The sequence below is a fragment of the Rhopalosiphum maidis genome, chromosome 2, assembly GCF_003676215.2.
Source record: "Rhopalosiphum maidis isolate BTI-1 chromosome 2, ASM367621v3, whole genome shotgun sequence".
NCBI classification, from domain to species: domain Eukaryota; kingdom Metazoa; phylum Arthropoda; class Insecta; order Hemiptera; family Aphididae; genus Rhopalosiphum; species Rhopalosiphum maidis.
The window spans coordinates 73,317,115-73,331,520 of NC_040878.1; the positions used below are offsets into that span (position 1 = coordinate 73,317,115).

The 14,406-nt window shown below is 25.2% G+C and overlaps 2 protein-coding genes across 3 annotated transcripts; both read right to left on the reverse strand.

Annotated features, from left to right (window-relative positions):
• Positions 1 to 761: 761 nt before the first annotated feature.
• On the reverse strand, positions 762 to 3,369 carry LOC113552858 (phosphatidylethanolamine-binding protein homolog F40A3.3-like). Of its 2 annotated transcripts, none has more exons than XM_026955846.1 (6): positions 3,209 to 3,369; positions 2,955 to 3,143; positions 1,624 to 1,747; positions 1,275 to 1,412; positions 1,123 to 1,198; positions 762 to 1,045 (listed from the first exon to the last, which is right to left on the reverse strand). In XM_026955846.1, the coding sequence occupies exons 2-6, from the start codon at positions 3,141 to 3,143 to the stop codon at positions 907 to 909; spliced, it is 666 nt and encodes a 221-aa protein (XP_026811647.1). In that variant the 5' UTR covers positions 3,209 to 3,369; the 3' UTR covers positions 762 to 906. The 2 variants fall into 2 exon arrangements, with proteins under 2 accessions (XP_026811647.1, XP_026811648.1); XM_026955847.1 differs by having other exon boundaries at positions 2,955 to 3,068; positions 3,209 to 3,367.
• Positions 3,370 to 7,583: 4,214 nt separating this feature from the next.
• Positions 7,584 to 9,690, reverse strand: LOC113552859 (protein D3-like). The gene is made up of 6 exons (XM_026955848.1): positions 9,550 to 9,690; positions 9,353 to 9,463; positions 9,148 to 9,271; positions 8,937 to 9,074; positions 8,664 to 8,739; positions 7,584 to 7,829 (listed from the first exon to the last, which is right to left on the reverse strand). The coding sequence occupies exons 1-6, from the start codon at positions 9,571 to 9,573 to the stop codon at positions 7,688 to 7,690; spliced, it is 615 nt and encodes a 204-aa protein (XP_026811649.1). The 5' UTR covers positions 9,574 to 9,690; the 3' UTR covers positions 7,584 to 7,687.
• Between the last annotated feature and the right edge of the window lie 4,716 nt (positions 9,691 to 14,406).

The following is a 14,406-nucleotide window of genomic DNA, read 5'->3' on the forward strand; positions in this document are numbered from 1 at the left end:
GTGAGTAAAAATATCTCATTAAATAATTAAATTAGCTAAAATTGCGAATAGTATATTAACATTTAAGTTAAAATATTCAATCTAAAAAAATAATAATAATTTTATTAATTAAAATGTTTGAATTGTCCCATATTAAAAGTAATTATGTGTAATTGAATATAATAAAATATTTGTTGAGTAAAACTGTAAAATGATGTGTTATTGTTATAATAAAATTAGTGAAACATCTTATATCGACATATCAAAACCTTTGTTTTTTTTTTTTATTAGGTCAAATGGTGATTGTTGTACCTATTGGAAGCATCAGTGCATTTTTTAAACAAGTAAATTAGATGACACAAATGTAGTCCAGTAAAAATATTTTGCCCCCAACTTTATTTTTAAAGACTAGGCAGCATGAAATAGTTCTACAATACTACAATTGACTATTAATTTTGAGAAATTTTTTTTGTTGTCCAGTAAAAATTTCTTTAAAAATGCACTGTGGTGCATGAATACATGATAACCCGTTTTAATATTTAAACACCTTTAATTGTGCATGTAAACATACTACTAAGGCAAATATAATAATATTCAGACAATACTACAAATGGATGTTTTACTAAAATAAGTTGGATGAGGTAAACTGTCTTTATCAACATTTATTTTAGGAAATAAAATTTACTAAACACAATTATATAATTACAAAAAAAAAATCATCTATTTTAAATAAAAATGTTTAACTACACCCAAGATTAATTCCAATCAAAAAAATAAATGTTATCACTTGTAATTATTAAAAAAACAAATTTTGTTTGAGTATTAAAAATATAATTAATATTATTATTGTTTTAAATTTTAATATTTAATAATATTTGATTATGCACATGAGCAGTGATCACTAAAAATATATTTGTAAATATTAACTTAGGCGCCAAGCTGCTTGTATAATAATGGCACATAATCATCATATTGAGCTTGATAGAAATTTCCGGCAACTGGATTTCCCAAATTGTATTTAAGCGCAAATTTAGCAATAGAAAATTTTTCACGCTTTTCCGCTGATCTAAATTATTTAATATTTAAGAGTTAACAAAATAAATTATTTGTATTACTTTATTGATATTGATTATTATACACTACCTGTTAGTTAAACGGGGTTCATCAAAATTCAACTTTGATGGTTGTTTATAAGCTAAAAATACATAACGGTGAAGTCCTATAACCAAAAGAATATACATAAAGATATATCATATAACAATTGAAATATATATTTTTTAACTGTTTTATTTTACCAGTCTCGGGTGGTGGTCCAGAGCCTACATATTCAGAAAGTGTTTCACCCTTAGTAATATCATTACCAGGAATATTTCCAACTAGCCAATGATGCCATTCTCTAAACGTGTGTTCCTTACGACTTGGGGCATCAGGATCTAAGAAAAAAATTATCAACTAAAATAGTTTTAATTTTTAATACTATATATCATACATATATAATATAATCCATTTATTTTTAAACCTTAAAAGAGGTGTACATTTATGTACAAAAAAATTTGTATTACTGCCTAAAATATTATGATCATGATGTTTACATAGTATTATTAGTAAACAATGAGATGATTGAAGATATAATTTATACATTACCTGTCATACAAAGAGTATACAAAGCATTTGGATCAGCAGGCCAGCTTACAGACGGCTCATCTTTTACTTGAGTAGGTGTAAGTTCATTACCCATATTAACAATCACTCCACTTGGATATGACACCTATAATAAAAAATATTTAGACATTAATATAATGTTAAATAAGATCTGTATTTAAAAACAATTATTTGATAAGTGATACAGACATTATTTTTTAAGACACAATTCACAACTCACTTATTTAACTTACTTTATTATAAATACCTATACTCTATAGGTACCATATTATTGTCATAACAAGCCCCAAATACTGACAACTGTGGATGGAAAAAAGAAGCATAAAGTTGAAAAAATTGAAAAAAAAAATATTTCTTAAATGTTTTATTCATATTTAATACATTTAATTTGATTCAATAACAGGGTAACGTGAAGGTACACGATGTAGTTCTAAGAAATAACGTATAAATATGGGATGATTCAGAGTCCACTATATTATAACATCTGCGATTTCCTACTTTTAAAAATCCCCTGATGTTTTTTTGAAATTAAATGAGATGAGTCATGTTTTTACAATATCTGTGATTAATGTCATTCCTATAATAATTATTTATATTTGCATATTATACTATTACTAAACTATAACCAAATCTATCATAAATGCATAACTTATAACTACACATTGGTAGACAGTTGCTTAAGATATTTTATTTTTATTTTTATAAATTAAAATAAATTAACCAAAAAAATGATGAAAAAGTTGTTGGTGTAAAATAGATTCTATATACTATTAACTAATCTGTTAATATTATAAATCAATTGTTAAATTATTAAGTTTAGAGAATATTCAAAAAACCATAGAAGGAAGTCAGTGCATTATGAGTTTTACTCTCTAACCCGTGCACCATACAACATGTAATTTGAATTCAACAAAACCAATCATGTGTTGTTAGATTTTATATTAGTGATTTGAACTATCAAACTTAATGCAAGAACATAATTTATACTTGTACATTGACTCTTATACATAATTCAATATTTTTCTGCGATATTTAAATATTTTTAAATCGTAATATTTTATATTATACTAATTAAGCCTTGCAAAAAAATTGAAAGAATCGTAAAAAACCAATGTACAAACACACATTATAACACATTTGATACCTACTAGAATATATGACATTAATTTGAAATCTAACAACGCAAACTTGGTTCTGCTGAACTGAAATTGATCATGTAGTGCGAGCCAGAAAGAAAAGACTAATATCTAGTGTGGTGACATCGTCTTAAGCCTCTTAAAGTTTCGACGATAAAAATGAACATAATATTTTACTTCAATTTTGTCGCTGGGCGCAACGGCAATCACGTCAGGAACGACTTCGTGTTCGAGCATGGCGGCGGATTTGGTGGAGTAAGACGAACGAGCACTGAACGCGGCGGCGTTTAACTGTGAAACGATCAAATGTTTAGGTCGAGCGGTCAGGCGACAGCAATTAATGGCGGATTTTATCAACAATGCCATCTATAGGTTACAATACGTGTACCGGTAAATTAAAATAGATTAAAAATTTGAAAACGGATACTTACAAGTGTAAAAAATTGTGTTCTGTGGACTGTGACAATACTAATAGTATCACGACTATCGCGCTTAACAATATATTAATAATATACCTAAATGATGATTTCAGTATTATGAATATTGTACGGAGAAACAGAGACACGGCAAATGATAGTTGATTATTTGATAATATCAAATTATCAAAATAGTATTTGATAATAATGTATGAACGTTTAAGTTCCGATAACCGAGAGTACCACTTGGAGCACTGCAATGCAAGTTTACTATTTTTTTTTTTTCTATAGCTAGTATAGTTTATGTTAAAAATAAAATAGTAAATACCTATTCCCTAGTGTAAACTAGTAAACTGTAGGTGACAGGTCGCAAGTCGCAGGGGGGTTAATTAAGAAAAAATTGTTATCTGTATGTCATGGCGTCATGTAGGATGTAGCTCACAAACATACACTTTGATATTTAACATTTTACCGATGCAGATCTATTCCTTACATTGTTTACCAATTCGTTTCATTTTTCAGAAATAATATCTATTAGTAATAATTAGTCCGATAACTTCCTTCCATCAACAAGTTCAAAATACACAGCTTCTATCCAAGGGGCAAGGACACTTTATCACTTTAGTTATTCATATGAATTAATTATTGGTAATACAATCCCATTCTGTTTATATTTTATTTGTATTCTGTTCGAATTTCATTAATAATTAAGATATGCATAATTATTATTTATTATAATAATATAATTGTAACCATTAATAATGTAATCGTCAAGACGTTATTAATTAGATATCGAAATGAATAGTAGATATAATAAATTAACGATGTTCTGATATTCAACACGTAATCTACCGGCAACCGTAGTTGTTTACTACTATAAGAAAAAAAAAATTATCATCTCATACCTATATTCTTATACTTTATATTTTATTTTTTCATAGGTACCTAAGTTTTTATTTTATAGTTAATAGGCATATGCGTATCGTATATACGTTATTATTTATTCAATTAATAAGCATCATTTATATAATACATATTTGATTATAATTTATAACTCAAATGTATTGTGTTATGTCTAGTATATAGGAACCTACATAATTTATACCTATTGTTTATGTTATGTATATGCTTAGTATACCTACCTAGCTATTATAATATACCTAATCATAATAATAACTTAATTTACTAATTTATTGCGATGACAAATGATTTACATTTAAATAGATGCTATTTTAAAATTACTTACCTTCATATAAATTTGATATTTATATATTATAGCTACGATGTACTTATATTGTTTTAATACAAATTATATCTTTGTAATGCCTCAATTATTTAATTATATTATTATATATTTATACTTATTAAAATATATTATGTCTTAATGTGCATGATGGATATTTGACAATAATGACCTTGAATTCTTTTGAAAACTACGGAGTCATTTTGTTTGAAAAAACTTTGATGACTTAATTTTTATGTTATATTATTTATGCTTATGTAATATTTGATATTTTAAAACATTATATAATTAAAAATATAATATACATATTATATACCTACTTGCATGTACTACCTATTGCCTATTGGCTAGGTATATGCCTATATGCCTATATATACCTATTCTGTAAATAATTATATTACACATTTTTAAATTTAAATTAGGTACACTTTCAACTATGCCAACTTCCAGCCGTTACACTTCCGATCAAAAATTCTCACATAGATATATCATAACATAAAATGTATCATAATCCAGAAGAAATTAACTTAAAGTGGTAAGACATCTGACACATGTTTAATAGTTTAAATTGTACTTATATTTTGACTTACTGTATGTACTATTGTACTATTGTAATTTTATTAACTCCGTGCTAAACGGCTTTCACTAATTTTATTATCTGACTAGGTAGTAGACAGGACCGGATTAATACGATTGTAGGCCCTAGGCAAAGCCGTAGCTGGAGGAGGGTCCAGGGGTCCAGACCCCTCAATATTTTTTTTAAAATAGAAATATTTTATAGTGATGAATAAAGTTAGTTGACTATAAACTTTTAGTATTTAGTATTTATAATTAAAGCTTTTATATGATAATAATTTAAATAAATCTTTAAAAACAATTAATTTTACTCAGTCTACAAATAAATAGAAAATTAAATTGTTAAAACCATAAAAAAAAATTTATTTACGCCAATTTGAATATTTCTTTATCCCTCGTATTTATAAGTATTAAACATGATAATTGTAACAAAAAAATAGTAGCTACACATTTTATTTTTGTAGGCCCCAAAAATGTTCGTAGGCCCTAGGCACAGTGCCTATAGTGCCTATGCGCTAATACGGCCCTGACAGTAGGTATTAACTATAGTAACTACTAGGAATAGGATTTCTGTGTAGTAAACAATTGTAAAAAATGCATTTTATTTACCAAAATATGCAAAAACAATTTTTTTTTTAAATATTAGATAATATTATTACATGCTATTATTAAATTATGTTTTTTTTAATTTTCAAATGTGAACGACCGGCAATTAAATCGAAGATTTATATTGACTGAAACTCCTTCTCACATCACACGATGTTGTTGGAGCATATTTAAATGACGAGATTTGTCCCGGATTTAAAGTAATATTACATATTTTTCTTCCGTTTTATACTCACCGTTTATATAATGTCATACATTTTTAGAAATGTTTTGAATCCCTTATTCTTCTTTAGTATTAAGTGTTAAGTCCATTTTAGTTTAAATAGATAGTATATTTACGATAATTCGACAAACAAACCAATAGTTATAGACGTTCATTAAATAAATACCATTTAGAATTAACAAGATTCTCAAATATATATATATGCGAATATGCGATTATATGCATTATATTCAAAATATGCAAAAATATACAAAAAAAAAAAACTGTACTATTTAATCAGGAATAAGCCAAAGCATGAACAAACAATTAATTTGGACCTAAGGAAAAAAAACATGCAAATGCATAGAAATCCTAGCCCTAGTAACACTAAATCATACTAAAAATGTATATCTGGTATTATCCAACTTATCCAAGTTTTGGATATTGTTATTTGTTAGTGATTTATTATAACAGATTCACTCAATTATTATAGTTCGTCTTATAAAGTAAAATTCTTATCCACTTAAAAACAATTTCTCAGATTCTACAGATAATATTAGTCATTATCATGAGATGACTACAGACTAGTCAATACTTATTAAAATTTGCGATTTGTTTTACACTAATAAGTAATAAAATTAAATAGAAGAAATAACAATAAAAACTATAATAATTTAATAAATTATATTTATACACGAATAATATAAATTTAATATTAGGTACCTAGGTAGATTTAATGTGAAGTATAAAATTTAAGTTTACCTATATCTACGATTTTTATAAAATGATCAATAATGGAACTAGATTAATAATATGAGAATAACAAGTCAATATAGAAATAAAAACATTAGAAATTCATATAATTACAGTATTTCTACATTTAAACCTAAAATTAGTTTTAATTGATAAGTACCTTGTTTATTGTTATTAATAGATAACTTATTAATTATAATAATTATCTAATGGATAATAAAGATAACCTAACTTTAAGCACCTATTATATAATATTATAAATATACATATATGTGTATAGCCCATAATAGGTTTCTATTAACCTATAATACCTACCTATATTGCATAAATATATTATTTATATTTATAAAAAGTAATATTTGTGATGTATATGCGTATCAGCGATACACAACCAACTTGGTCAACTCATGGTTCTGAAATTTTGTACATATAGGTACCAAAAATGTGCATCTCGAAATCAATTTTTGATTTGTGCATTATAAAGATGGACTCACGCAGAAATTTGGTCCAGTAAATGGTAATCGAATATTTTTTGTCTGTATACGGTTGCCATTTATTACATGAAATAAAATAGGTATTATAATTGAATATCATTTTAAAGTTTTAGACCTGTCAAAATTACCCAAATGTGTTAATGTGTTAAAAATATGTAAAGTTTTCATTAAAAGTAGTTCAAGAAAGAATAAGTGCACACTTTCATAGGCATTTAATTTGTCACGGGTAACGTCGTGCAGGATCAGTTAGTATTATATAAGCCATAAGATATAGCCAAAGCATGTTCAATTGAAATTAATTTAAAAAAAAACTAAGTAGAGGTATGGGAGTATGAGACAGCAAACCATGATTTAAGATACTATTTCAAATCATGCACATGCTGCAAACTCAAATTATTAATATGACCACCAGATAGGTTAGGTTAAGTTTTAACGAGGAATACAATTTCCAAAATAAATAGATAACAAAAAATATTATTTTTTATTTTTTTACTAATTTATACATATTATATAAAATACTGCAAGATTAAAAAGTTAATTAGTCAATTTTCTACATAAACAATATTTTTTTTTTTTTTTAAATATAGGCTTACTAATTTTTATTATATTTGGAGATAAAATTAATTGATTCCGAATTGTTTGTATAGAATTGGAACATAATCATCGTACTCGGCCTGATAAAAATTACCTGCAACAGGTGTTCCTAAATTGTACTTCAATGCAAATTTTTTGATCGAAAATTGATCCCGATGTTCAGCAGATCTAAATAAATAAAATAAGTTGTACAATATAAATTAAATTTTTATTTTTAATAGTTAAGTATAAAAACACACGTAAGGTTAATTACTTGATTCGAGCATAATATATGTACAGTATATCCCAAAAGTCCCATATCACCCTTAGTACTCCGTGGAAAATAAATATATTTAAATGTGTTTTTTTTACAGTAATAAGTATGAAAATTACAGTGTTAAAGTTTTGATTTGAATAGAAATAACAATAGCTGTGTTATATCGTTTACTGAATAATAAAACTGATTACCTATTTTTAAATATTTTAATTATAGTGAAGTGGGCCTAAAATTACGAATGAAAATCTTAGTTGAAAGCTTCATTAATAATTTAATACTTACAGATAGTCATAAAAAAAATCAGAGTTTCAATCTAAATTGAGTAAATCATACTATCATATTTGACTAGGTAACAACAATTATTCTAAGAAATTTAAAAACATTATTAGCTCTAACTTAATTGATTTGTATTCAGTTTTAAATTTTTTTTACTTTTCTGTACTGTTTAAAAAAATATGATCAAAATTAAATGGCAACCTTAAAATTTAAAAAACTTAATTGTATAAAAAAATAATTAATAATTTTTAAAAAATTTTGAAAATGTAAAAAAAAATTGAATCTTATGCCATTCAATCAAAATGTCCATACTTATTATTATGAAAAAAACTGCATTTTAATATATTGTTTTTCCACGGGGATACTAAAGGTAAAACAAAATTTTTGGGAAATGCTGTATAATATTTAATATATTAACTAATATCTAATATTCTAATCGATTATAATATTAATGTTAAATATTATATTACCTATTACTTATACGTGGCTCATCGAATGTAAGTTTTGACGGTTGTTTGTATACTAAAAACACATATCGATGTAGTCCTAGAAAATCATTAATTGTTATTTTAATCTTTTAGTTGTATCCATGAACATATTATATGAGATCATTTAATAAATGTTAAAACATCTTTTTAATATTCATTAATGTACCTATTACAACTATTTGGTAGTTACTAGTTAGTGATAAACCTATATATATATATCTATATATAGATACATTAATTATTTTATTACAGTACCAGTTTTTGGTGGAGGTCCTGAACCTACGTATCCAGAAAGCGTTTCTCCCAGGCTCACATTTTCACCGGGTATATTTCCGACCAACCAATGATGCCATTCCCTTTTAGTAGGTTCAGCCCGGCTCGGTGCATCAGGATCTGAGAATAAAAATAAAAATAATATTAATTTTAAATGCCTACCTACATTTTTTTTTAATTGTTCTGTAATTACCAATCAAACATAGCGTATAAAATGAATTAGGATCAGCATTCCAACTAACTGATGGCTGGTCTTTCACCTTAGTAGGTGTAAGTTCATTGCCAAGTAACGCTTTCGCGCCATTTGGATAATTTACCTATAATACATTTTTATTTTGGTTTCCGCTTTATGATAACGTAGTGTCTTAGTAGAAAGGTATTTTTTTTTTTTCATTTACTTGTAAAATTTCTTTTGGAGCAACTGGAATTACATCAGGTACCACTTTTTGGTTCTCCATAGCTTGGTCGACTTTGAATTTGTTTGCAGATACGCCGATCGTGATACATATCTATAAAATATAGATGTAAAACTTTCCTTTAATAAACCAATACAAGTATAAAAATAAAAAATATTTATATCAAAGTAATTTCTTACTAAACACAAGCTAAAGCGCCACATACTTGTCTCTTCAAAATTAAGAAACCAATAAGCAAAGTGACTTTACTTTAGTCTATCGAAGACGTCTGAACTAGTTGGTTAGCAAACAGTTAATGAACTCAAAACGTTCACTCAGTGGTAAATATAGAGAATAATCATAATAATATTTTATATACTACTACTACTATTATAGGTACTTTTACTTTGGTCTCTGAAGGTCATATATAATAATAATAATGTTTAATATAGGTACTCCAAAGTATCATGGAGCTAATTTTTACATAATTACTGAGAACAAAAAGATTGAGAACCTAGTTTGTTGTTATCCAATTATAATAATTTACTATAAATGTAAAAAAAAAACAAATATTATATACACGCTATATATTTATAATTTTATAATAATTATTTTAAAGATTGTACAGCAGATATAATAAAATGTAATACATTATGCAGGTATTATTTGATTTTTTTAAATATAGTTTATAACTTGTTACTATAAATAATTAACAGAAAACATTTAACATTTTCTTAATTATTTATTTAAATCTAAAGAATGTATGATTTAAGCGATTTAACTATCTATCAATCTATAGGTATTAAAAATAATATATATTACAAAAATCAAAAATTAAAATACTTATTATCACTATTTTATATTTGTATGATTTTGAAATTACTTCTTTAGAAAAAAGTGAGATACCTACAACATAGTTGCAGAGTATTCGGTATAGTGTTTTGAGTAATTTTTGACCAAGCTCATACTATATATAGTATACTACAATTTTTTTTTGTAAAGTGAGATTTTTTTTCAATTTAATACCACATGTCACATGATACAAATGTACTTTTAACACACCAATACTTACCACTTACAGAATAATATTTTAAAACGTCTTATCAAATGATTAAAGTTTAAATCATAATAAGTACCAAATTTGTTATTAAAAAAAAAGTATGGTTATTTATATGAAATTAACCACACACTAACACACTAGAATATTTGCTTCTTTAATATGCATAAATTATAGTATCAAATAACTATAATTATAATTTACAAACTACTACTTTTTATTATTATTTATTACCATCACTAGATTTAACTAAAATCAATTTTTAAAATATATTCATTGTAAATACTAGGACTTTGTTATATAATATACATATACAAAATCTATAACCTATTCATATGTAGATTGTTTCCTGTAGATATGTAAGTATGTACATATTTCGACATAATTAAATATAATAAATTATGAAAACTAACAATAATACAATATTTAACATAGGTATTACTATATTTGTATATTTATCATTTTTTAGAAAACTCAAGTAGGTAGCATGTTATGTTCATATGCGAACTACCTAATTACCTAAACGCAATGAAGATTATTTTTAGTCAAAACTTATACATATTTAATTTTTAACTTTTTGTTATACTATGAAAGTAAGCTTTTATGCTCTATAGTTCTATATTAGGTATAATACTAATTATAATAGGTAGTGACAAACTATTATAAAAAGATTTCTAACATAAATAACCAGACAATTAAGTAGGTATATAATATATTTAAAATAAACTTGGCTTACTTCACAAATCATACTAAATCTGTGACAATTTTTGTTAAATATTAATTTCCAAGGCATGACTAATGCATTATGCATGTTACCTATCATACAATAATCAACATCAAGTTTTCATTACTTTTGACTAATTAGTATTAACATAATTTTTGTTCAAATAATATGTATTATTTATGACACCATAAATTATGTTGACATCGCCTAATATTATAATACAATAAATCATATTAGTAACCCTGACTTCTATGTCCTGAAATCACAAATACTAATTATTTCATATTTTTATATAACAAAGAATAGGTAAGTACTATACTATTATACCTACAGGCTACAATCTACATGGCTACATAATAGCTTAAAATTATTGTTTAAAAATTTAATAATAAATAATTAAGTACTAATACCTAATGTAAACAATATAGTATTTTCGGAAATTTTTTTTATAATCTACTGTAGTACTATAATGGTAAAATAAAGGATTTTAAAAGCTATAGCGCTATAGGTATCAAAAAACATCATTTAGTGATATAAACTGATCGACCGTTTCCGCTCAGAATTGTTTTTCGTACTTATAGATACAATAAGGACATAAGGTACAATGATATATTGATAATTAATTTAATTCAAATTTAACACACCTTTAATAGTGACCTACTCGACACTCGATATACAGCAGTAAGTACCTACTTTACCTATCTTTTTTTTAATTGTATTTATATTTAAGTAACTAGTAAGTCATTATCAACTAGTAATTACATAATAAATATACCATTTTATGATAAAATAATTAATAAATGTATGTATATAACATCTCTTATCATTTTAATTTATTGAAATATAACTTTTATTACTACTTTTTATTTTTTAATAATATCTATGGATAACATATTTTTAAATATAATTTTACAAAGTGCTTTATAAATATTTATAATAATATGTAAAAAAAAGGTTAAAATGTGGTGTACCTTGGATTGTTTAGAACCGTTTAAATTTCATAGAGAGTATAGGCGGAGCTTGATCAATTATTTGGGGGGATTCGAGTCTCAGATTACTTAGACCTTGAGGGGTATATATTTAGAGGAGGGGCTAATCAGAAACTTAGGAAGGCTTAGCCCACAAATCCTTTGCAAGCTTGCTTATGATACTTATGAGTTATGGCCCATTTTTGTATTTGAATTTTTGGACCACCATGTCCAAGTGTCTATAGTAGTGTCACTATAAACATGCCCATCAACAATCAAAAAATAAAAAATGTCGACTCCTCCAAAAAATAATCCAACTCAATAGTAATACATTTCTTATAATTTTGGTGAGCCCTTATCAAAACGAAGTAACAAAATAAGCAATTTATTAAGTATATATACCTATCTGAGACATAAAAAATGGTTACATAATCTTTAGGTATGTATATATTTTATAAATTATTATAACTACTGCTGCAGCTAATAAAAATAATCAATATTAAAAACTAATTGACTTAATTAAAAGTAAAACACTAATCAACAACACAATATATTCAACTAATTATATGTCTAATAAAATAAAAATATGATTCAACTATAGTTATCTAGGTATAAATTGATAGGTATGCATATATATATATATATATATATTGGTTATCTAACTGTTGGCTGTTTCATATTTGAACTATATAGATACATATAATCACTAAACCACACTAAGCAGACATAATTTATAATAATAATAATATTGTAAAATAGGTGGATATACCACTATATTTTGACAAAAAAATTATACATTTTTCACCATCGTTTTTTTTTTTCATTTAAATCATTTGTAACGATTTGTTAAAAATATTCTTAGATACACTTTTAATGTTATTTTTTCAATATATCTTTAAAATTTTGGCTACTTGCAATGATGACTAAATCAGAATACGTCTGTACTCTGTATTCATTTTTTATTATTCGCTCTCATTCATGCACCTCCGTTCTATTCAACACTAAAAATGTCAGACACACAAATAAAATCTCAACAAATCTCAGTTGAACCAACTATAAATATATTACTATTGTAATAAAATATTAGCTATTATAGATTATTAGCCAATAGCCACTAGCCAACAATAGGTGCTTAAAGTGTTTAATTAAAGATGGGCTTATTATAATTTATTTATATATTTTCAAATCATGATTTAGCTGTGACTGGAGAATGATTGAAGATTTGAAATTTATTCCACGGGCCAATAGATTACCGATGGTTACCTACCGATGCTAGTTATTCAAAAAGAGTACTTTTAGGTTCTTAGCGAAGCGATAAATGCATTGATTTTACAATGATAAGTTATATATTTTTTTTGTCTATCGTCAGTAATTCATCACTTTTACTAGCAGTATAATCCTTTGATTTTCTATTACAATATCTTTTCTGATATAAAAATGAATCTAGTTGGTACATTGGGAAGTCATGAGTAAAATTTGTAAATTTTTTTTTAGTTTTTTCTACTACCTAATGTAGATAAGAAAAATTCACTCGATTAAAAAACTTAAAAGTTTATTAAAAGGCTCCTCTCTCTTAAGTTATTTTTATTCAAACTCAAAAATCTTAAAAAAGCAGCACAATTTTTTTTTAAAGACATTTAAAGTTCAAATTTTGACGAAATTATAAATTATAACTATTTAAATGAAGAATAATAATTTTAGTTACTTTGTTTTAATTCAAAAACATTATCCGTGTGTACTTGAAAAGTTAACATAATACATTATTATTTTTTACTATACATATAAGCATTCATTTTAAAAATATGTTCATTATATTTGTATAATGCGTTTCGTTAATGCATTTGTATTCTGAATTACAGAGTAAGTTATTCGAATAATGGAACCATATAAATATTGAAATACAAAAAAAAAAGATCTAACTAAAATTGTATAGACCTTATAAGAAGAAAATTATCAATACGATCAAAAGCTTTCTAAGCTCTCAAAATCTATATAAAATATATCGATATTGAAATTATATTTAAACTTTAAAGCATTGCAGATATAGTTTTGAAACGATGAGTTACATACTTACATCTTGTATGTTAATGTAGGTAGGTACCGAGCTTATAACTGTGTTTCCAGTGGTAGACAGAAATCATTACTCATGGAAAGCATATAGTAGGTACTTATAGTATTTAAAATTATTTTTTTTTCATACTATGTGAAAAATAATCAAAACATATAATTTTATAATAGTAAATAAGTGCATATTCCGACTATGATAGTCACAATGTAACAATACAGCTTTATGTCTAAGTTACGTTTA

What these genes read in the sequence shown, in the direction of transcription:
- LOC113552858 (XM_026955846.1), bottom strand. Translation starts at nt 3,143, where the DNA reads ATGGCATTGTTGATAAAATCCGCCATTAATTGCTGTCGCCTGACCGCT. An exon ending in CGCCCAGCGACAAAATTGAA is followed by an intron (nt 1,748 to 2,954) that starts GTAAAATATTAT and finishes TTTTTATTATAG; the next exon opens with GTGTCATATCCAAGTGGAGT. An exon ending in TGGACCACCACCCGAGACTG is followed by an intron (nt 1,199 to 1,274) that starts GTAAAATAAAAC and finishes TTTTGGTTATAG; the next exon opens with GACTTCACCGTTATGTATTT.
- LOC113552859 (XM_026955848.1), bottom strand. Translation starts at nt 9,573, where the DNA reads ATGTGGCGCTTTAGCTTGTGTTTA. An exon ending in TTATACGCTATGTTTGATTG is followed by an intron (nt 9,075 to 9,147) that starts GTAATTACAGAA and finishes TTTTATTCTCAG; the next exon opens with ATCCTGATGCACCGAGCCGG. An exon ending in AGGACCTCCACCAAAAACTG is followed by an intron (nt 8,740 to 8,936) that starts GTACTGTAATAA and finishes ATGATTTTCTAG; the next exon opens with GACTACATCGATATGTGTTT.